Raw genomic sequence first — 20,746 nt, 5'->3', positions numbered from 1 at the left:
AGTAAAGGAAGATAAATTAAACAATATTCATTTCCTCATATAAGTTGTGAAACTTGAGACAAACAAGCTTATATAGCTCCGTCTGCAAATAACTTACCTAAATGGGTAGAACATAACCCGACTTGAGTAAATATGTAAAGCCAAAATGAAAAAGTAGCCCAATATAGGTAATTGGAGAGTCCCAAAATAACACAAGGGTGTGAAAAATATTGGTCCTAACACTTTGGACCACTCATCCGCAAGACAAACATATTTATAATGTGCATACAAAGACGGTGTGACTGCATCATTTATGTCAACATCATAGCTTTTTAACTTGTTAGCATAAAAAAACGACATTTATGATCATTCAATCAAACTGAGTCAAACAATTAATCTAATTACAGTTATTAAGCTCTAAGCACCCACTATATTTTGGTAGAAAATGATTCTTATTACATACTATACAAACATATATACATTTATGTTGTCGATGTAAAAGCCCCTAATGTCAATTGCGCATGCCTGGTGTGAGGAAAAAAGATGACTGGTCGGACGCGAAGACGCGTAAGCTTGTCAAAAGTTTCAAAAAAAGAATGAATGGATGAATGATGAAAGATGAATGAATAAAATATCTCAAGAATCACCAAAAATTTTGAAAGATGAATGATGAATGGATGAAGAACGCGTAAGTTTGTCAGACTCATTCGAAAACATGAATGGATGAAATATCTTAAGATTCACCCAAAATTCTAAGAGATGAATGGGTGAAAAACGCGTGAGCTTGTCAGATTCACCCGAAAATATGAACGGATGAATGATGAACGAATGTAATATCTCAAGATTCACTCGAAATCTTGAAAGATGAAGGATGAATCGATGAAGTGTTTAAGTTGAGTGACTAAAGTAATATTTTGAAGACTTGAGTGACCCCAGTCTAATTGAGTCAAACTTAAGTGGCTAAAAGTGCAATAATACAATAGTTGAGAGTAGAGTAAAAGCCAAGCTTACCCGCTCCCCAACTCACAGACCTCTTCAGACAAATCTCCGAAAACGTCTCCGCCGGCGATCTCTCTCTTTCTTTTTCCCACCAAAACTCTCCGGCGAACTCAAACTCTTCAATCCCTACCTCTCCGTTTCCGGCCAAAGCTAAACCACAACAATGCAGCGACCGCGTCTCCTCTAAAGCCTCTCCGCCGCTTCAATTTCCGGTCCGACCTTATTTCGGACCGGATTCTCTGCTGCGTTCTCGCACTCATGGCGGTTCCGGTTGAAGAAGCCATCGCTGCGCTGTCCACATTCTCACTTGAGGTGATCTTTCGTCTTCTCATTAGCTCACTCTCTCTCTCATTTCTAGCTCAATTTTGGGAAATTTTGCCTCGATTTTTGGACATTGATTTTCATTGAGTTGTGCTTGTTGTGATTTGACTGTGTAGGATGAGCAAGCAGAGGTCCAGGGACCTGGAATTTGGGTTTCGACTGATACCGGAGCAACCAACAGTCCAATTGGTACATTTCTGTTCGTTTCGAGAAGCTACTAGAGATTTTGATGAATTTTATGAAATCTTAGAGTGAAATGGTTAATGAGATTATGTATATTGTATAAAGGTTTGACTAATGTTTGTGAGCTATGATGAATCTCGGGCAAGTTGGAGTTTGAGCATTAGTGTTTACTGATATGACTGTACTTACTGCTAGATAGGTGAATTCTATAGTAGTATTCTCTTTGTAATTTGTTTCTGTTGCTGTTTTGTAGAGTATAGCGATGTTTCAGCATATCGCCTGTCTCTATCAGAAGACACGAAAGCTCTTAATCAACTGGTATGCACATGTTTTTGACTGTTTTGCGTTGTCTTTGTACGGCATTTGTGTGTGTATTCATGATGAATGCAGTGGATATTTTATGATTTTTAGCTTCTCATTCACTTTTGAATGCATCATATTTATACAGAATGCTCTTATCCTTGAGGGAAAGGAGATGGGATCTGTGCTTTATACATATCGCAGTTGTGTCAAAGCGCTTCCTCAGGTTTGACTCTACCTTCATCATTCTTTCCATGTGGCATCAGATGGTTGAGCTGATCTGTATCTAACATGTATAAATCTGTGTGCATAAATACGTTTTTGCAGCTTCCTGAATCTATGAAACAAAGTCAAGCTGACTTGTACCTTGAGACTTATCAAGTTTTGGACCTGGAAATGAGTCGCCTACGTGAAATACAGCGCTGGCAAGCATCAGCTGCATCAAAGGTATGAGTTTATATAAACCTTGGTTTTACAAAATCTCTCTGCGACACTCAAGTTGAGTTTTTCACCATACAATGGATGTTGTTCTCTGGCGCAGCTAGCTGCAGATATGCAACGCTTCTCAAGGCCTGAGAGACGCATTAACGGACCCACAGTAACTCATCTCTGGTATGCTTAATATCCCTCTGAAACAGGTTACTTTTCTTTAACTAGTCCTGTATCACATGTATCCAGACATCTTGTGCTAATAGCTACTTACTAGTCACTGTAAAATGTATGGCTATTGCAATTGTGGTCTGCAAATTTCTTCGTTACAGGTCTGATAATATCTTTGTTCAGGTCCATGTTGAAGTTACTTGACACTTTGGTGCAACTCGATCATCTTAAAAATGCAAAAGCGAGCATACCAAATGATTTCTCTTGGTATAAAAGGTAAACCAGTTCTTTACTTCTTTTCACTCTAAATATCTGGTTGCTATAACCATCTGGACTCTATGGTCCTGGACAAACTAAATTTGTATGAAGTATCAGTACCTCCTTTAAGGCTTTGTTGTATATGGTTCGACCGATAATTGATGTTTTCAAATCACTAGCAGTCTAGCACTACAGATGGTTAACAAACTGTCATTACTGAAAATATAAAATGCTTCAAAGCAAGATGAATTACCAAGAAAAGAAGAGAAAATGGGAAAAAAAATGAAAGTGTAGGTCTGTATTAGTGCTGTATGTGAGATACATTTACTTGTTTATTAGCGTTACATTTACTTGTTTATTAGTGCTGTATTTGCAACATCTTTTCTTTCCCCTATCTGATGATGCTTTGTCAGTTGTTAAATTGCTTAATTTGAAGTTTTGAACCTAATCTGAATGTTCAGGACATTCACACAAGTAAGTGTACAGTGGCATGATACTGATTCAATGAGAGAGGAGTTGGATGACTTACAGGTGTGGCTGTGCTACCTTCTCTATCTTAGTGTCTTCCTGATATACAGCTTTCAATGAACATATGCTAGTAAAGTTTTTCCATCTTGGAAATACTGTTTTCATGTCTTATATTTCTGGTAGTCTGCTATGAAATAAGGCCATAATATTGTAATATTCTAACTTTTCTAATAATTTCGTTATCAACTGCTGCAGATTTTCCTTAGCACACGGTGGGCTATCTTGTTGAATTTGCATGCTGAGATGTTCCGTGTGAACAAGTATCCTTGTGTACAATAGCCAAGCATAATTTTATTCTAATTATTATACGCTAGTAGGGGATATTTATCTTGTCCTGAGCTTACACTATGATATGTCTTATGTTATCATAATTACATTTATTATTGAGAATACGCATGGATAGTCTATTCTCATCTCCTTGACCCGATATAGTGTAGAAGATATCCTTCAAGTCCTCATAGTTTTTGCTGTTGAGTCACTAGAGCTGGATTTTGCACTTCTATTCCCAGAGCGGTACATTCTTCTTCGTGTTCTGCCGATTCTCGTTGTTTTAGCAACATCATCAGATAAAGATAGCGAGTCTTTGTACAAAAGAGTAAAAATCAACAGACTTATTAATATATTCAAGGTATTGTATAGATATGGATACACAAGATTTCAAGAAGCCCATTTATTACCTCACCCCTCCCCCAGAAAAAGAAATATGTAACTCTTCTCTTGGTTTTTATGTTATCTTGCAGAATGATCCAGTAATTCCCGCATTTCCAGATCTCCATCTTTCTCCTGCTGCAATCATGAAAGAATTGTCAATGTACTTCCAAAAGTTTACTGTGCAAACTCGTCTTCTCAGTCTTCCATCACCTCATGAGCTTCCTGCTCGCGAGGCACAAGAATATCCTTTGTTTGTTTATCTTCTTTTTATTAGAGTCTTCAGTGAATTTATATTTTTTTTTGGTGTTTTCACTTTTAAATTTGGTGAGGTTGGTAACTTTTCCAGTGAGACCTTGACACAATTTACATATCAGAGGCAATATCTAATCATCAATCATATTGGATCCATCCGTGCTGAACATGATGACTTCACAATACGTTTTGCATCCTCCATGAACCAGGTCTCCTCCTCCTCAGTCATTTTCCAGAACCTATATTTGACTAGGTGATTTCTTCTTGCTTGTGCTCATGTGTAATTTTCTGAACTCCATTACTTTTCTGTTCTATGTAGCTATTGTTATTGAAGTCAACAGATAGTGCGGATATCGAGTGGTGCAAAGAAGTCAAGGGAAATATATATGATATGATTGTTGAAGGTTTTCAGCTTCTAAGTAGATGGACTGCACGCATTTGGGAACAATGTGCATGGAAGTTTTCTCGTCCGTGCAAGGATATAGTTCCCTCTGAATCACAAGAAGCGTCAGCATCATTTTCTGACTATGAAAAGGTATCAAATACCCCAAGGAAATGGCTTTTAAGTTATAAACAGTAGTCACTTTAATAATCCTAAAATAACTTAACTTAACTTAACTAATATGGAATACGTAGTATTTCAGTTCAGTATATACATGAAAAGAAAATTTGGATTGACTAAAGATAACCTATTAACTAATATATCCATGTCCTAAGTATTTCAGTTGAGTTCTCTGCCTATACGGTGTCTACATCCATTTAGCTGATAGTTACATAATCCGGAATGTGTCAGGTGGTACGATATAACTATAGTACCGAGGAAAGGAAAGCTCTCGTGGAACTTGTTAGCTACATAAAGAGCATAGGATCAATGTTGCAGTCTAGTGACACATTGGTAGCTGATGCTTTATGGGAGACAATACACGCTGAGGTCCAAGATTTTGTTCAGAATACATTAGCCACTATGTTGAGGACTACCTTCCGAAAGAAGAAGGATCTTTCTAGGTGGGTGTTTAAGTCAATTAAATATGATTTGGACTTTGCAGTTGAAACTCCTATGTTGTTCTACATCATGTCGACAAGCCTATAGATTGAATATATGATTTGATTTCAAATCATTAGTATTATTTTTTAAAATTTGTCCAGTGTCCTGTGAAGAAATCTGATATACCTTATGTTTGCTATATACTTTTAGGGATTTTTGTTTTATATGTCTAACTAGTGCTATACAATTCAGGATCCTTTCTGATATGCGGACTCTTTCAGCTGACTGGATGGCAAATACTAGCAAGTCGGAATCTGGACCCATGCAGCATGGAAGTGAAGAAAGCAAAGGAAATGTTTTTTATCCAAGGCCAGTTGCACCAACATCTGCTCAGGTTTCCCTCATCATCCTGTTCATTTGATGCATCATAAGTTGTCTTTATTATACCATTTATGGCTTAGTTTGGCATTGCTGTGCTGTGAGCAGAATTGCTTTTGAATCTGCTGCGAGTAGAATTGCTTTTAAATCTGCTGTGAGCAAACTAATGTTTGGTAAACTGTTTTTCAAGGTGCTGTTTGCACGATTATTAATTTGTGAGTGTTTGGTGAGTTTTAAGTAAAGTGTTTTGGATGTGTACAATTACCAAAAGGGGTTTTTTTTCAACAACTATCCAAATTATGCTTTGTTTGATACTAGAAAATGGTACCCAACTCCAATATGTTCTTCTCTCATTCATTCCACAAACTTTGCAACCCAGACCTTCATTCTATTTGTAATTTCTTGAAAGCCTCACTAGGCATTCTTTTCTAATCATTCATAAGACTGATGGTTCCCAAAAAATAAATTCATTTATAAGACTGGTATAATTTCCATTCAGCCACATGTAAACTAAATCCAACAACCCAAAGTATTGTTTTCATTGAAAAAAAAACACCCCAACGTATTGTGGTTCCAGACTTTCAGTAGTTTGTAAAGAGGAACTCCAATTGGTCTGGGTTTTGATCTAGTTGTTGGATTGACTACCAACGCCCAAAAATTAGTTGAGTTGAAGAGATGATTGAATTCTTCTTGGTTCATAATATATATGTTATTACCTGTCGTTTCTGGTTTACCATGAAAAATGATCTCTTTTCAGACTACCACCAAACCCATATCCATCATGAATATTCAATTCAATCCCCATGAACCACCAGTCCACCACCTCGTCAATGATCCAATATTTCAATCAAACTTGGCCGATTCTAATATCCAGATTTATAATGAACAAAGAACCCAGAAGCCATATGAAAGAAACCACAAACCATTGAACTTTTCATCAAACCTTTCTTGAATCTGAGGAGGTGTAGTAAGATTAGTTTTCTCTACTGTATTTTTACTTTTCATGGAAATGGGAAAGAGAAGAGATGGGCACCCACGACTTTGATCAATTACTCTTCTCGCTTTGAAGAATTGAAGATATACTGAAATAGGGTGGCATGTAGTTTTCAAAACATAAGGAGGACAAGATTGGGCGATTGTTAAAATTTCATTAAAATTCTACAGTAGCTCCGTGTTTTCTTCAGAAGCAGCTTCCCAAAGCTCCAATTTGTAGCTTCTCAATATCAGCTTTGAGGAGAATCTATTTTTGGCCAAAAGCTGCTTTTCAGAGTTCTACCAAACACCACAAGTTGAACCCAAAAGTAGAAGCAGCTCCAAAAGCACCCTGAAAAACAATCCCAAACTGAGCCTATACCATTTAATGTTTGCTTATATTTTGTTCTTCTGGACAGGTAGTTGATCAGAGAACTACTATTTTGATCTAATTGGAATTTCCTTAATAAGTTGACATCCAGAAAGAGGGAGAATTAGGTTGAAAAAGTTAATCCCCCTAATTCTAAATCATGGTTCTGAATTTCGAATTATATGCTACAGAAATACATGTACCACATTGATACATGCAGATAGTTGGTGATGATTGTTCATATCATAACATACCACATTGATACATGCATATAGTTGGTGATGATCATTTTACATGCATCTATAAACTGAATGTTTGTATATGAATACTAACCTGGAAGGGCGGATAAATTTCCAAATGATTTTATCACAACAAGGATATGTGGACTAATTTTCATCTCATTTCCTATGCACTTTGAAGTCACATCTATCACCTCTGAATAATTTTTATTTTGTAAATCCTTTTTCATAGAATCACCAGTAGAGCTGAGTCCTCTGCATGGTACGTACACTTAAGTATATCTGGGAGCATTACCTTTCACACACACATATAGGCGTTGTCTTTTGTAGAATTTCTTCATCAGTAATTGGACTCGATCTGATTTTCGTGTCTCTTTTCTGCATGGCTATAGTATGGCATGATCATTCCTTTTTCATCTGTATATAATTGCCCAATGGTACTGTTTCAAAATTTCAAAGTTGTGTGCTCGAACACTGTATATTCTCACACAATTTCTTGCCTGAGATCAAGCTAGCTGATCAGTTCCATTTTTTATTTTTAGGTCCACTGCTTGCAGTTCCTGATATATGAAGTTGTTTCTGGTGGTAATCTTCGGAAGCCTGGAGGGCTTTTTGGGAATAGTGGTTCTGAAATCCCTGTTAATGACCTAAAACAGTTGGAAACATTCTTTTACAAGCTTAGCTTCTTCCTGCATATTCTGGACTATTCAGGTATATTCCACCTGTAATTTGTGTTTATTTAAGTTGGAATCTTAGATTTTGTGCTTTACACAATCCAGCCGGACCAATTTATCAAAAGTAACCTTTGAAGTACGACTCTTTTCAACGGGCTCTTCCTTCCCAATCAATGAAATTTCATTTAGTTATGTAATCGTTGAAATTATCCTGGATTGTCGATGTATTGGGTCCTTTAACAATTATTTTTCCAGCTATTCTTTTTTGTACCTGTGCACCCTTTTAGTAGAACTGATAACAAGTCGTCTTAATCATTTCTAAGAGTGTGTTCATATTTTTTTAGCCACCTATTGTAAAGTTGTTGTGTTTCCTTGTAATTATGTTGCAGCGACTGTCGCGACGTTGACGGATCTTGGTTTCTTATGGTTCAGAGAATTTTATTTGGAGTCTTCTCGTGTTATTCAGGTAAAAATATTATCTGACACTTGAACTGGGTGGCTTTTATTGTTTTCTGCATTATTTCTAGAACCCATGTAAACATAAATTCTGCCACTGGTATTAGGCGGTCAATATTATCAAAAATATACATTTATTGGTTTACTTTTTGAACATGTTTACTTATATGCTTATAAAAGTTCAATTGATTCACTTCCGAACTTCTTTTGTTGTACTTGTACCATTTAGTTTTGTAGCCTAATCTTTTTCTCATTTGATTGCTTTTAAACTTGAGATTGTACACTCTTTGCAGTTTCCGATCGAATGCTCTCTTCCTTGGATGTTGGTGGATTATGTGCTTGACTCACAGAATGCAGGTATTCTAGAGAGTGTTTTGATACCGTTTGACATCTATAATGATTCTGCTCAGCAAGCATTGGTTGTGCTCAAGCAACGGTTCCTCTATGATGAAATTGAGGCTGAGGTACCTGAATCTGTGCACTTGGTTTCACCTGCTATCTCACTATAATTAATTTGTTATCTTATAAATATTCTCTGCACAACTGTATACATGATTTCCTAGTTCTTTGCTACATTAAACATGCTTATTTTACATTGGTGTCCTTGTGGACATGGCAGGAAAGTTAGCTGCCAGCCTGAGTTTAGCTCTAAATATGTATCATATCTGAGTCAATCTTTGTAGTAGTGTTTAACTGGTCGCCAAAATTTTATGATCACCTACCCTTAATATAATTTGATAGTAAGGTGGTGGTTAGACCACATAATACACCATCATCTACTCTCAACCCTTGATATTAAATCTAAAGGTGGGTGACTACTAATCTTGAACCCAGGTTACCAAGAGAATCTTTATGTCCATCTTTCATTTAAGCCATGTCAGAATGTTACAATAATTAGAAATGAAATTTACTGCAATTCAACAACTCTTGTTCATAGTTTGTCAGAATTCTTGTCAAATTTATGATAAAATAGTTTCTTTTTTCTCTTAGGTGGACCATTGTTTTGATATATTCGTTTCGAAACTCTGTGATACCATTTACACATATTACAAGAGCTGGGCAGCAAGGTATGCTTAATTATTTTGGATGTGCCATGCACCCAGTGGAGCAACCTTTCATATCTGTTGGTTGTCATGTCTTGCAGTGAGCTACTTGATACATCATTCCTGTTTGCATTGGACAATGGAGAAAGATACTCTGTCGAGCCTATGAGGTTCACAGCACTGCTAAAGATGACCAGAGTGAAGGTTTTCATCTTAGAAACACGTTTTATCTTTTTTCGTGGCTATACTTATAACTGGCCGGTTCAGTCAGTATATCTATTGTCTGCTTAGAGTTATGGTTCTGATTGCTTGCAGTTGCTCGGAAGAATGATTGATTTAAGAAGTTTGATTACTGAGCGGATGAACAAAGTTTTAAGAGATAATATTGAGTTTCTATATGATCGTTTTGAGTCTCAAGATCTATGTGCTATTGTGGTAAGTAGTGTCACAGTATCATTTTGTTATCACGTCTTTAATTAGTAAAGACATTGTTAACAACATGACTTTTGGTTGGCAGGAACTAGAAAATCTGCTGGATATCTTAAAGCATGCCCATGAATTGCTCTCCAGAGATCTAACTATAGACTCCTTTAGTCAAATGTTGAATGAGATGCAAGAAAACATATCACTGGTGTCATATTCTAGTAGACTTGCCTCTCAGGTTTGGCTAAGTTTCTTTCCATCATTGTTTATTTTTTATTTTTTTTTCTAATACTAATAACTGAGTGAATACCTCTTTCCAAATCATCATTTTTGTCTCTAAAGTCGTTGAATTTCGCAAGTCATCCAACTTTTGCGACATCTGTTTTGCAACTCATCCTAGAACATTATGATAAATATTTTGATTGTTAAATGTTCCTCAAATTGGTTGGTTCTTCAGACCATATGCACACATGTGATGTTCAGCCTCTTCTTTAATTCGTGTAATGAACAATCAACATACCATGGACATGATGGTTTATACTTTATAGGTTGGGCATATTTCCATCAGTGCTCAAATCAATGCATTCAATCATTTTTGTAAATCAACTTTCTTCCATTTGACTGTGGCGTCATAAGCATATACGTCACTATGATTCATTTATATATTTTTTTTCTTTGATAAATCAACTGAAAGTAATTTACAGTCTTATTGGAAAAAAATATGGCCATTAAAAGAATTGTTTCTACTCTAGATAATCTTCGCTGGTAGGTTGGAACTGCAGATTTCTTTTGATTCATCCATTGTCAGTCTTCGCTTACTCATTTTGTTTCTGTTAGATTTGGTCAGAGATGCAGAATGATTTCCTGCCAAATTTCATCCTTTGCAATACTACCCAGCGTTTTACACGATCGGCAAAGGTTCCTCTTGTTCCTGTTCAAAAGCCATCAGTTCCCCATGCCAAGGCTAATTTCTATTGTGGTACTCAAGTAAGCAATCTTTCTTAATAATTGTATCTGTTAAATGGGTGGTAATTTGCAATTCATATGAATCGTAACCTATACCACCCCTCTTTCTTCAGTGCATATGAATATCTTATATATACTTTTGTGATTCCTGAAAAGATTGCTATTAGTAAGATGGAGGAAATCAAGTTTTATTTCCTCATCCTCATGATGTCTTTAACTTTACTGTGTTACTGTTTTATGGAAGGATTTGAACGTGGCTCATCAGAGTTTTGCAAGGTTGCACAGTGGATTTTTTGGGATGCCTCACATGTTTTCCATTGTAAGGCTTCTAGGGTCCAGATCATTGCCCTGGCTGATCCGAGCACTTTTAGATCATATATCAAACAAGGTATGTCATGGTAGGAAGATATCATAGTTAAAAGATATTGGAAATGCAGATTAATATGTTACTACAGGTAGTTTCAAGATGTTTCATCTATTTAATTGCATTTGTCACATTGTTAGAGGGTTTTCTATGTTTCTGCTGCTCACCCTTTGGTTTTTTTTGTTTCAGACAGCTACCCTGGAACCCCTGATAACAGGATTGCAAGAAGCGTTGCCAAAATCTATTGGATTGCTTCCTTTTGACGGAGGCGTGACAGGTGCATGGCCGCTATCTTATTTGTTTGTGTTTTTATTTTTTGTACCTTTACATGCAAGCTGCTGATCCATAGATTTTGTTAGAGACTATCTAACAATTTATGGACAGGTCTCCTTTGTTATGGAAGACACTACACCTTCTCCTCTTGTAGTTTTTAAACGTGAATTTCATAAGGCAGAACTTCGGTCCAGCTATTTTAATTAAAAAAGAAAAGAAAAACTTAATTGAAGTGGATCGCTAATCATGATTTATGGTGATCAAATGGTTTATATAAACACTTTCTAGTTTATATTTTTGGTCCTTTATTCTTGTTAGGTCCATTATGTGCCTAATGTGATATCAGAAGAATGAGTAGTATATATGCACATTTGGCACCACCTCCCTCCTGTTCCCAACACTAATTTAAGGCATAATTTGTGCTTATATGTGCTTGCACAGGTTGTATGAGGCTTGTTAAAGAACAACTAACGTGGGGAACCAAATCAGAGCTTAAAGGAGAAGTTTTTCGGGGTATAAAAGAGATTGGAAGTGTATTGTATTGGCTGGGGCTTCTTGATATCGTATTGGTTAGTGATCTAAATTCTTAATCTTACAATTTCACTAGGGTGCTTGCATATGTTTACATCAATTCATAACATATCACAAAAAATTTACCACGGACTTCAAATATGTAATTTAAATTGAGATATGTGCATGATCAGTCTACAGTTCCACATCTCAATTTTATTTTTCTGCATAACTTTTTGTTTTTTGTTTGTCTGCATCATACACTGAAGAGTTACATGCTCATATCTGTGTATGCTGGCACAGTGGCACATACATTTGCTTCTACACCTTTCTGCTATCTCCAGAGAGATCTGGATTAGCTTATATACATACTTTGGCACTTAGGCTTTTCTTTAGTAATCAGTCACTGGTCAATTCTTTGGAAATTGGTTGTTCTCATTCTGGGTAACTAATAATTCCCTGTTAAATGGGGAGAGAAGTCTATAAAACAGGGGAAAAAAATGTGAGGTGTCCTCCTGGGAATCTCAAGAATCTATGTTATGAAATAAAAACCATTTCCAGAGTTCCACATATTAAATGTGACACGGCATTCGATCTGTGATTATGAGGCATCTAATTGTATTGGTATAACAAGTTTTATTAGTGCTCTATGATTCGGCAGGTGTATTCTAATTCTTGCCTATACTATTTGAACAAAAACTTAAATCTTTGGGGATGCTTGATTCATACCTCACAATCTTACATGCTTTGCAGAGAGAAACAGACACCACACATTTCATGCAAACAGCCCCTTGGTTGGGCTTGCTTCCTGCTGCAGATGGACAAATATTGCATACTCAAGATGGTGGAGAAAGCCCTATTGTCAACCTCTTTAAATCAGCAACTTCTGCAATTGTGTCAAACCCTGGGTGTCCAAATCCAGCTTCCTTTAACACCTTATCGAAGCAGGCAGAAGCTGCAGGTGTGCAGTTGCAACTTCCTTTGTATTTTCTATAGAGATTTTAGTTTCACATGCTTTGACTGAACACTGGAATAAAAAACGTATAATTATAATTAATTTCTGATTCTTTGCTGTTATACTTCGTCTGATGTCTGCTTTCATTGCAGATCTTCTGTACAAGGCTAACATGAATACGGGAAGTGTGCTGGAATATTCTTTAGCTTTCACTAGTGCAGCACTGGATAAATACTGTAGTAAATGGAGTGCTGTTCCCAAAACAGGATTCATTGACATCACAACTTCAAAGGATTTCTATCGCATATACAGTGGTCTTCAAATTGTAAGGCAAACGTTTTTTTTTCTCAGATCACAGTTAAAAGAACATTAAAAATATATATTTTGAAACAGTTTACTGTTGTCCTGCAATATCTAGATGGCGATAGGTGAAAGGAAAAGAAGTAGGCAATATATATATATATATATATATATATATATATATATATATATGAAGCTATGCTTATCAGTTTAGTATCATGTGGTCCTCAGTTTATCTTTAATACTAGCATATAATGATGTCTAGAGGCTCTGAGTACTCTATGTAGCCAAAATGACATTGTGGTGGGCGTTGCCAATAAAGATGGATGTTTTAATAAGACTATTCTAGTAATCTTCAAAATTATGGTACTGCTAAAAAAGTTATTGCTCAGTGGTCTTCTTGAGGATGCTTGAGGGTGGATGCTGTGTTTGAGTTAAACTCACTTCACTCACATAAAATGGACTAACATATGCATCACTAACTTCTGGCATAAAAGAATGTGTCTGAAATGGTTATGAACTACATTGCCAGTTTGAACATTTGGCTAATTTTCATTTCTCAGTAGTTCATGTTACTTTATCTTTTGTCTATAACTAAATTATATCTTAGTGTACCTAGGTTTTTAATTGTAATTTGTAGAAGAATGTGAACGTGCTGTGCTTCTATAATTCCTAACCTGTTCTAATTTTTGAATTGCAGTGGTATCTGGAGGAGTCTGTTCGAGTAGCACCAAACAGTCAAGAGGTGCTGGGTGATTCTGTAGCTTGGGGGGGTTGCACCATAATATACTTGCTTGGGCAACAGCTCCATTTCGAGCTCTTGGATTTTTCATATCAGGTCCTCAATGTTGCTGAAGTGGAGGTTGCATCAATTTCTCAAACACATAAGAGCCCTCATTATGTTCAGGTATAGACAGGACACAATTATTTTTGTTCTCAACTTCTGCTGAATAAATTCCTCGTCTTTAAACTAAATGCTTATTTTCTCATACTAAACTTACATTGGATCAAACTTGAGAGAATGGCATCATGAACTAGAATAGCTTCTACGTGCATAGCTTTAGTTCTATAGTTTTGAGCCCCTAATGCTATAAGCTATTCTAATGTCGAGACTTCTGCTGTGAAGAATATCAATTTTTTCACTAAGAGGAGATATTTGAGTTTAATAGCATGGCCCTGAAAACCCAACTCACTAAGACAGTTGCTATATGAGTCTCACATATAATTCTTGGTCTATTCTCTTACACATGAGCGAACTACATAGTAATCTGCCCAGTTATGCACTTGGTAAACTTGTAAAAAGCTTGTCAAAGGTCCTGTTTAGATTCAATTTCATCTGCGCCCATATTCGGTTCTGGTTCTTATTGGTTTCTTTGTGGTAGAAGGGATGGGATGGCCTGTTAGAAGTGATGAAGAAAGCAAGGAGGTTAAACAACCATGTGTTCTCCATGTTAAAGGCGCGTTGCCCGCTTGAAGACAAGACAGCTTGTGCTATCAAGCAAAGTGGTGCACCTCTGCACCGGATCAAGTTTGAGAACACAGTCTCTGCATTTGAAACACTGCCACAGAAAGAGGCCTGAATCGGAACAAATCAGGTCCAGCGCATTACTTCTTGTGCTACTTGCTTTTCTGTTGGTTTATGTACTTGATCATGATTAGGACTCAAATTCTCTGTACGTGTGTATAAAGAGAGAACATGCCGAAAAATGATCATTTCTGATGAAGAAATTATTTACCACTAATGAAGATGAATTGCACTTACGAGACACCTACCACTTAGTACAGCTCCAATCACCCACCACCTATCATAGATCCAATTATAGATAATTTAATTAATTGTAATCAAGACGTGTAAGAGATCGTCAGCAATGACATTATTTGAGATGCTTCTGTACCAAAACATACATTATGTCAAATTTGTATTGATAGTAACGGAAATGTTATGTTTTCTAGCTACTGTATAGTAGTCACGGTTTTTCATCCTCAGATCGACCGGCAAACACCTATATACCGGTGAAAAAACGTATAATTTTTCATACACGGAGGTGAAAAACACCGGTGCTGAGAGCCTCATTAGTTAACTGTTCCAACCTCCAAATATGAACTTCATAGTTTTCTGATAAGCTCATGATTAGATAAGAATCTTTCGTAGAAGTCTCTAACTTAATCATAGTCAATCCTAACGTGTTAAAATGCCCTTCCTCCTCGCACTCTCATTTTCTAATTCTTGAAATTAGTAGGAAATGTTAGTCAACCCTGAAATTCAGTTAATATATAAATATGTCTAGAGTAGGATTAGTGATCCAATACCAGTATTATAGTATTATGGTCTGGCACAAACTACGCTTTACGCGTTAGCTTTGGAACAACAACTACTCTGGTGATACCAGAGGGTCTGGGAACTGGTAAGGGTAGCATTGGCCAGTTTGGAAGTTGTCTCGATCCATTTGGTGTCTATGAGGTCAAAGTTGACTTGCTCAAAATTTGATACCAGTTTAATATTGTCTCAAGTATCTGACTGGTTTAGCTTAGTTGGTTTTCATCTCTGCAGGCCTTGAATATTAGAAATCTTTGGGAGTCTGTGCTTTGCTTTGTTTGTATTGTATTGTCTAATAAGAAAGATTGTGAGTAATTTTAGTTGCCTTTGTGAAGCACTAATATATTGTGCATGCTTTGTCGGCCATCCCAGCCTCACTATCTCTCTCTCTGATTCATATCATCCTTGTCATTCACACAGTGGGATCATGCTAATCATTTTGCAGGGGGACAAAATGAATACTGGGCTTTCTTAGGTCTTTAAGATCATGATTATTTTCTAGAAAGGTGGCAACTCAGAGGAAGGAGAAGTTCACCATGTTCAATAATGTACCACTCTGAACAATCAGAACCCAATGATTTTTCCCAGTAAATTTTCTTTTTCTGGAAAAGTGAAGTATATTCCTTGTTGGTTTCTAGAGAACTGGTTGGCTCTCTTTGATGGCTTCCTTTTGTTTTCCATTCTTGATCATCAACTTGAGGTATGTAAGATAATTGCTTCCTCATGTAGTTTGGTATGCGTCTGTCTTTATGAGCCTTTGCTTTGTCCTTCTTCATGTTTCTTTGTGCCCTTGCACTATAAATTCTCACTAAGGATTATTTGGAAATCTTCATTGGAAGTTTTTTCTTCAGCTGGTGATCTGTCTTGAGTGCTAGAACTAGGGTGCTTGTTTTCAGTTTCACTTTATCTTCATGGCCAAAATATCACTGGGTTTGCTATTTAGTACTGTTGCTCTTGTTGCTGCCCTTATGGTTTATGAGTCTGAGGGGCTCAATGATGAGGGTCGATACCTTCTAGAGATAAAGAGTAGAATTGTTGACGGATTTGGCCATCTTAGTAGTTGGAATTCCAGTGAATCAACACCTTGTGGATGGATGGGAGTGGAGTGCAGCAAAGGATTGTATCCGGTGGTTTTGCGTATTGACTTGAGTTCCATGAATCTTTCGGGTTCTTTATCTCCAAGCATTGGTAGAATGATTCACCTGAATTATCTTGACATTTCTCACAATGATTTGTCAGGGAGTATACCTGAAGACATTGGGAATTGTTCCTATTTGCAGGTTCTCAATTTAAACAACAATAAGTTTGAAGGTCAAATTCCAAGATTGGGTAGACTTTCTTACTTAGAAGTCTTGAATGTGTGCAACAATAGACTATCAGGGCCTTTCCCAGATGAACTTGGAAATCTTTCTTCCCTGTCGCTACTGATTGCATACACTAATAATCTCAGTGGACCACTGCCACGTTCTATTGGTAATCTCAAAAAATTGAAGATTTTCCGGGCAGGGAACAACTCAATAACAGGAAGCTTACCTTCGGAAATTGGTGGATGTGAAAGCTTGGAGTATCTTGGTCTAGCTCAAAATGAGCTAAGTGGAGAGATTCCGGAAGAGATTGGAATGCTCGAGAATTTGAGTAATCTAAATCTTTGTGAAAATCTGCTTTCTGGTGTCATTCCAAAGGAGCTTGGCAACTGTACAAATTTGAAAATGGTGGCCCTCTACAAGAACAAGCTTGAAGGAGAGATACCAAAGGAGCTTGGTTGTCTTGTATCTCTACAGAAGCTATATGTGTACAGAAATATGCTGAACGGGACAGTTCCAAGAGAGATTGGTAATCTTTCTCTCGCTACGGAGATTGATTTTTCTGAGAACTTGTTGTCTGGAGAGATACCAGTTGAGCTCAGTAAGATATCAGGGTTGCAGTTGCTTCATCTTTTCGAGAACCAACTCACAGGTGTTATTCCAGAGGAGCTCACAAGCTTGACAAACCTGACAAAGCTGGACCTCTCTATAAATCATCTCACTGGTTCAATTCCAACTGGATTTCAATACATGAATGAGCTGATCATGCTACAGTTGTATAACAATATGTTGAGTGGCATAATTCCTCAAGGACTTGGAGTGTATAGCCCCCTTTGGGTGGTTGACTTATCCGAGAACTTACTGACAGGAAGAATTCCTCGTCACGTCTGCAGATATTCAAATCTCATTCTGTTAAACTTGGGATCCAACAGGCTAACTGGTAATATTCCAGCGGGGGTCACGAGCTGCAAGTCATTGGTGCAGCTTCGTCTAGTGGGAAACAACCTTACAGGGACTCTTCCAACTGAAATGTGCAAATTGGTTAACCTTTCTGCAGTTGAGTTGGATCAGAACAAGTTCAGCGGTGCCATTCCTCCAGCAATTGGTAACTGCAGAACTTTGCAAAGACTGCACCTTGCAAACAACTACTTTACATCTGAGTTGCCAAGAGAGATTGGTAACCTCTTGCAGTTGGTGATCTTCAATATATCATCAAATTTGCTTTCTGGAAGGATACCGACTGAAATTTTCGGTTGTAAAATGCTGCAACGGCTTGATCTGAGCAGTAACAACTTTACAGATGTCTTGCCAAGTGAGGTAGGAGCACTTTCTCAGTTGGAGCTTCTCAGGCTTTCCAATAACAATCTTTCTGGGGATATCCCAGTTGCACTGGGAAAGCTGTTGCGTTTGACTGAGCTACAAATGGGTGGCAACTTGTTCTCAGGGGGTATACCACCAGAGTTGGGTGCCCTTTTAAGTCTCCAGATCGGATTAAATCTCAGTTATAACAATCTTTCTGGGGAGATACCTCCTCCTCTTGGAAATCTTATTTTACTGGAAATGCTTTTACTCAATAACAATCATTTGACTGGTGAAATTCCAGGTTCTTTTGAGAACCTGTCGAGTTTAGTTGACTGCAATGTTTCATACAATAACTTGATAGGATCTATTCCTTCTGTGCCACTCTTTCAGAATATGGCTGTCAGCAGCTTCATTGGGAACAAAGGACTTTGTGGTGGCCCTCTTGGTTCTTGTCAAACAAGTTCACCCTCTTTTCCTGAAGACATGCCAAACAGAAGAACCCGCTTAGGGAAGATTATTGCTATTGTTGCAGCAGCCATTGGTGGTGTTTCGCTTATCTTAATCGTAGTCATTATATATTTAATGAGACTTCCGGTAAACAATGTAGCAATTTCTGTGCAAGAAAAACCACTCTCTTCTCCAGTTCTGGACGTGTACTTTTCGCCAAAGGCAGGATTCACTTTCCAAGACTTGGTTGTGGCAACTGAAAACTTTGACGAGAGCTTTGCAATTGGAAGGGGAGCTTCTGGAACTGTGTATAAAGCTGTCTTGTTTCACGGTCATACAGTTGCTGTCAAGAAGGTAATATCCAACAGGGAAGGAAACAATGTGGATGGTAGCTTTCAGGCAGAGATTCAAACTTTAGGAAACATCAGGCATCGAAATATCGTGAAGCTGCATGGTTTCTGCTACCACCAGGGTTCCAATCTTCTGCTTTATGAGTACATGGCAAGGGGAAGCTTAGGAGAGTTGCTTCATAGAAAATCTTGTAACCTTGATTGGCGAACGAGGTTCAATATTGCTCTTGGAGCTGCCCAAGGTCTCTCTTATCTGCATCATGATTGCAAACCTCGGATCTTTCACCGTGATATAAAGTCCAACAACATTCTCCTTGATGAAAAGTTTGAAGCTCGTGTTGGAGACTTTGGGTTGGCAAAGGTGATTGACATGCCATATTCCAAGTCCATGTCTGCGGTTGCAGGTTCCTATGGATACATTGCTCCCGGTAAGCTTTCTCTTGAGCCCTTTTTCAGTCAACAATGAGTTCACCTTTGGTCAATAATGCTATGTAGCTAATGAAATATGATGTGAATTTCAGAATATGCATACACCATGAAAGTCACAGAAAAATGTGACATCTACAGCTATGGTGTGGTCCTTCTGGAGTTGCTGACTGGCAAAACACCAGTTCAATCGATTGACGAAGGCGGTGACCTGGTAACTTGGGTAAGAAACTACATTCTCAAGAACTCACTGTCATCAGGAGTCCTCGATGATCGATTAAATTTTCATGAAGACGAAGATGAAGCTGAAGCTGAAGCTGAAGCTGAAGCTGCTGCCACTGTCTCTCACATGCTTACAGTACTGAAAATTGCTTTGTTGTGCACAAGCACGTCTCCTTTTGACCGCCCGACCATGAGGGAAGTTGTTTCCATGCTAATTGGGTCGAACGAGAGAGTAATAGTACAATTTGCTAATGCTTCTCCAAGTGATATTGATACAAATTCGTCTTGTTAAGTTGATATTCCGATATCTAATTGTGTAGGCATTTTAATCAGTATATATGTATTCATCCATGTACAATCAGAAACTTCCCTTAGTACCCTGTACATACCTAATGATGGTTCTCATGCATCCCATGATTCCAATATTTCATATTTCTTGTTCTTTTGAGCTGATCACATTTAATAATCTCTGCAATTTAATGGCTTTTATTTCAGCCTTGTGATGGATCTTCAATCTCCTTGTAACCAGAGACTGAATTAGGCTCTCTTCATATTCAATTACTGGCGTCAAACATATCTGAGCATATATCATTATATCCAACCTCGGCTCCTCTTCTCCTTGTTTATGAGATATCCTTGTCATCCACCTCCCATATTAAGGAAATTGCATAGTCTTCCATAATCAAGAGTTGTCCCAAATTCCAATGGCCATCTTCGGTGCGGATCTTTTCAGTTATACACCAACTGAGCTCTAATCCTACCTTCTATAAAAACATCTCCAACAGCTTATGACAACATTGCTCGGACTAGCTGAAGACTTGACAGCTATTGCTTTTTGATTGCTTGCATTCTCCTCTATGACTAAGAGCATCTCCATTGGATCTCCAACCCGACAGTCAAATATTTATATTAATTAATTACCTTGATCTGGATAACAAAGGAAGAAAAGAGGGAGGAAGAGAGATAGAAGGCAAAGAGCAATAATAAAAAATTGACTACAACCTGTCAAATTCACATCAGAATTAGGTACACGGTTAAAGAGATTGCATGTCTTTTATTTCTATTATAACACTCCACGTGGATTTAACGTCTTGGAGTTGCTCTAAAGTCTCATCACATTCTAACCTTCTACGACTTAGTATAAAGTGTATGTACATCTTCGTTTTTTTTTTTTCGACTTACATCTTGGTTAACTCCCTGTAATATAAAAAAGCCAAAGAGTAAAATATATAGAATACTAGAATGTGAAACTGACAGCTTGGTTTTTTTCTTCTTCTATATTCTAGCATTTTCTATTGGGTAACTTTCCCTAATTAAGTAAGAAATTAAAACATAATAATCAAAAACGTTAATCATGGTACGCGGCTAACTTAAGGTGACGTGTCCAAATAAGTCTCTC

The 20,746-nt window shown here is 37.4% G+C and overlaps 2 protein-coding genes across 2 annotated transcripts; both read left to right on the top strand.

Annotated features, from left to right (window-relative positions):
* Positions 1 to 1,017: 1,017 nt before the first annotated feature.
* LOC126801185 (protein PIR) lies at positions 1,018 to 14,935 on the top strand. Its single transcript, XM_050528654.1, has 30 exons — positions 1,018 to 1,290; positions 1,416 to 1,488; positions 1,736 to 1,800; positions 1,931 to 2,008; positions 2,110 to 2,229; positions 2,324 to 2,394; positions 2,566 to 2,658; positions 3,102 to 3,171; positions 3,364 to 3,428; positions 3,601 to 3,796; positions 3,909 to 4,065; positions 4,192 to 4,280; positions 4,391 to 4,606; positions 4,865 to 5,076; positions 5,309 to 5,450; positions 7,558 to 7,726; positions 8,079 to 8,155; positions 8,439 to 8,609; positions 9,136 to 9,212; positions 9,290 to 9,392; positions 9,504 to 9,623; positions 9,706 to 9,849; positions 10,449 to 10,598; positions 10,822 to 10,965; positions 11,131 to 11,218; positions 11,656 to 11,783; positions 12,478 to 12,685; positions 12,832 to 13,004; positions 13,680 to 13,886; positions 14,365 to 14,935. Exons 1-30 carry the CDS (start codon positions 1,237 to 1,239, stop codon positions 14,557 to 14,559), a joined length of 3,855 nt encoding a protein of 1,284 aa, XP_050384611.1. The 5' UTR covers positions 1,018 to 1,236; the 3' UTR covers positions 14,560 to 14,935.
* A 495-nt stretch (positions 14,936 to 15,430) lies between these two features.
* Positions 15,431 to 19,765, top strand: LOC126798123 (probable leucine-rich repeat receptor-like protein kinase At5g63930). The gene is made up of 2 exons (XM_050524962.1): positions 15,431 to 19,127; positions 19,221 to 19,765. The coding sequence occupies exons 1-2, from the start codon at positions 16,208 to 16,210 to the stop codon at positions 19,637 to 19,639; spliced, it is 3,339 nt and encodes a 1,112-aa protein (XP_050380919.1). The 5' UTR covers positions 15,431 to 16,207; the 3' UTR covers positions 19,640 to 19,765.
* The last annotated feature ends 981 nt before the right edge of the window (positions 19,766 to 20,746 follow it).

The sequence above is a fragment of the Argentina anserina genome, chromosome 6, assembly GCF_933775445.1.
Source record: "Argentina anserina chromosome 6, drPotAnse1.1, whole genome shotgun sequence".
Lineage (NCBI taxonomy): Eukaryota > Viridiplantae > Streptophyta > Magnoliopsida > Rosales > Rosaceae > Argentina > Argentina anserina.
Note: the sequence above shows the minus strand (reverse complement) of the source record. Positions and strands in the feature narration are given on the sequence as shown.

Excerpts from the sequence above, each read along its gene's own strand:
- LOC126801185 (XM_050528654.1), top strand. The coding sequence starts at position 1,237 with ATGGCGGTTCCGGTTGAAGAAGCCATCGCTGCGCTGTCCACATTCTCA. Across the intron at positions 9,213-9,289 it reads TACAAGAGCTGGGCAGCAAG|TGAGCTACTTGATACATCAT; the intron begins GTATGCTTAATT and ends CATGTCTTGCAG. Across the intron at positions 10,966-11,130 it reads TAGATCATATATCAAACAAG|ACAGCTACCCTGGAACCCCT; the intron begins GTATGTCATGGT and ends TTTTTGTTTCAG.
- LOC126798123 (XM_050524962.1), top strand. The coding sequence starts at position 16,208 with ATGGCCAAAATATCACTGGGTTTGCTATTTAGTACTGTTGCTCTTGTT. Across the intron at positions 19,128-19,220 it reads CTATGGATACATTGCTCCCG|AATATGCATACACCATGAAA; the intron begins GTAAGCTTTCTC and ends TGTGAATTTCAG.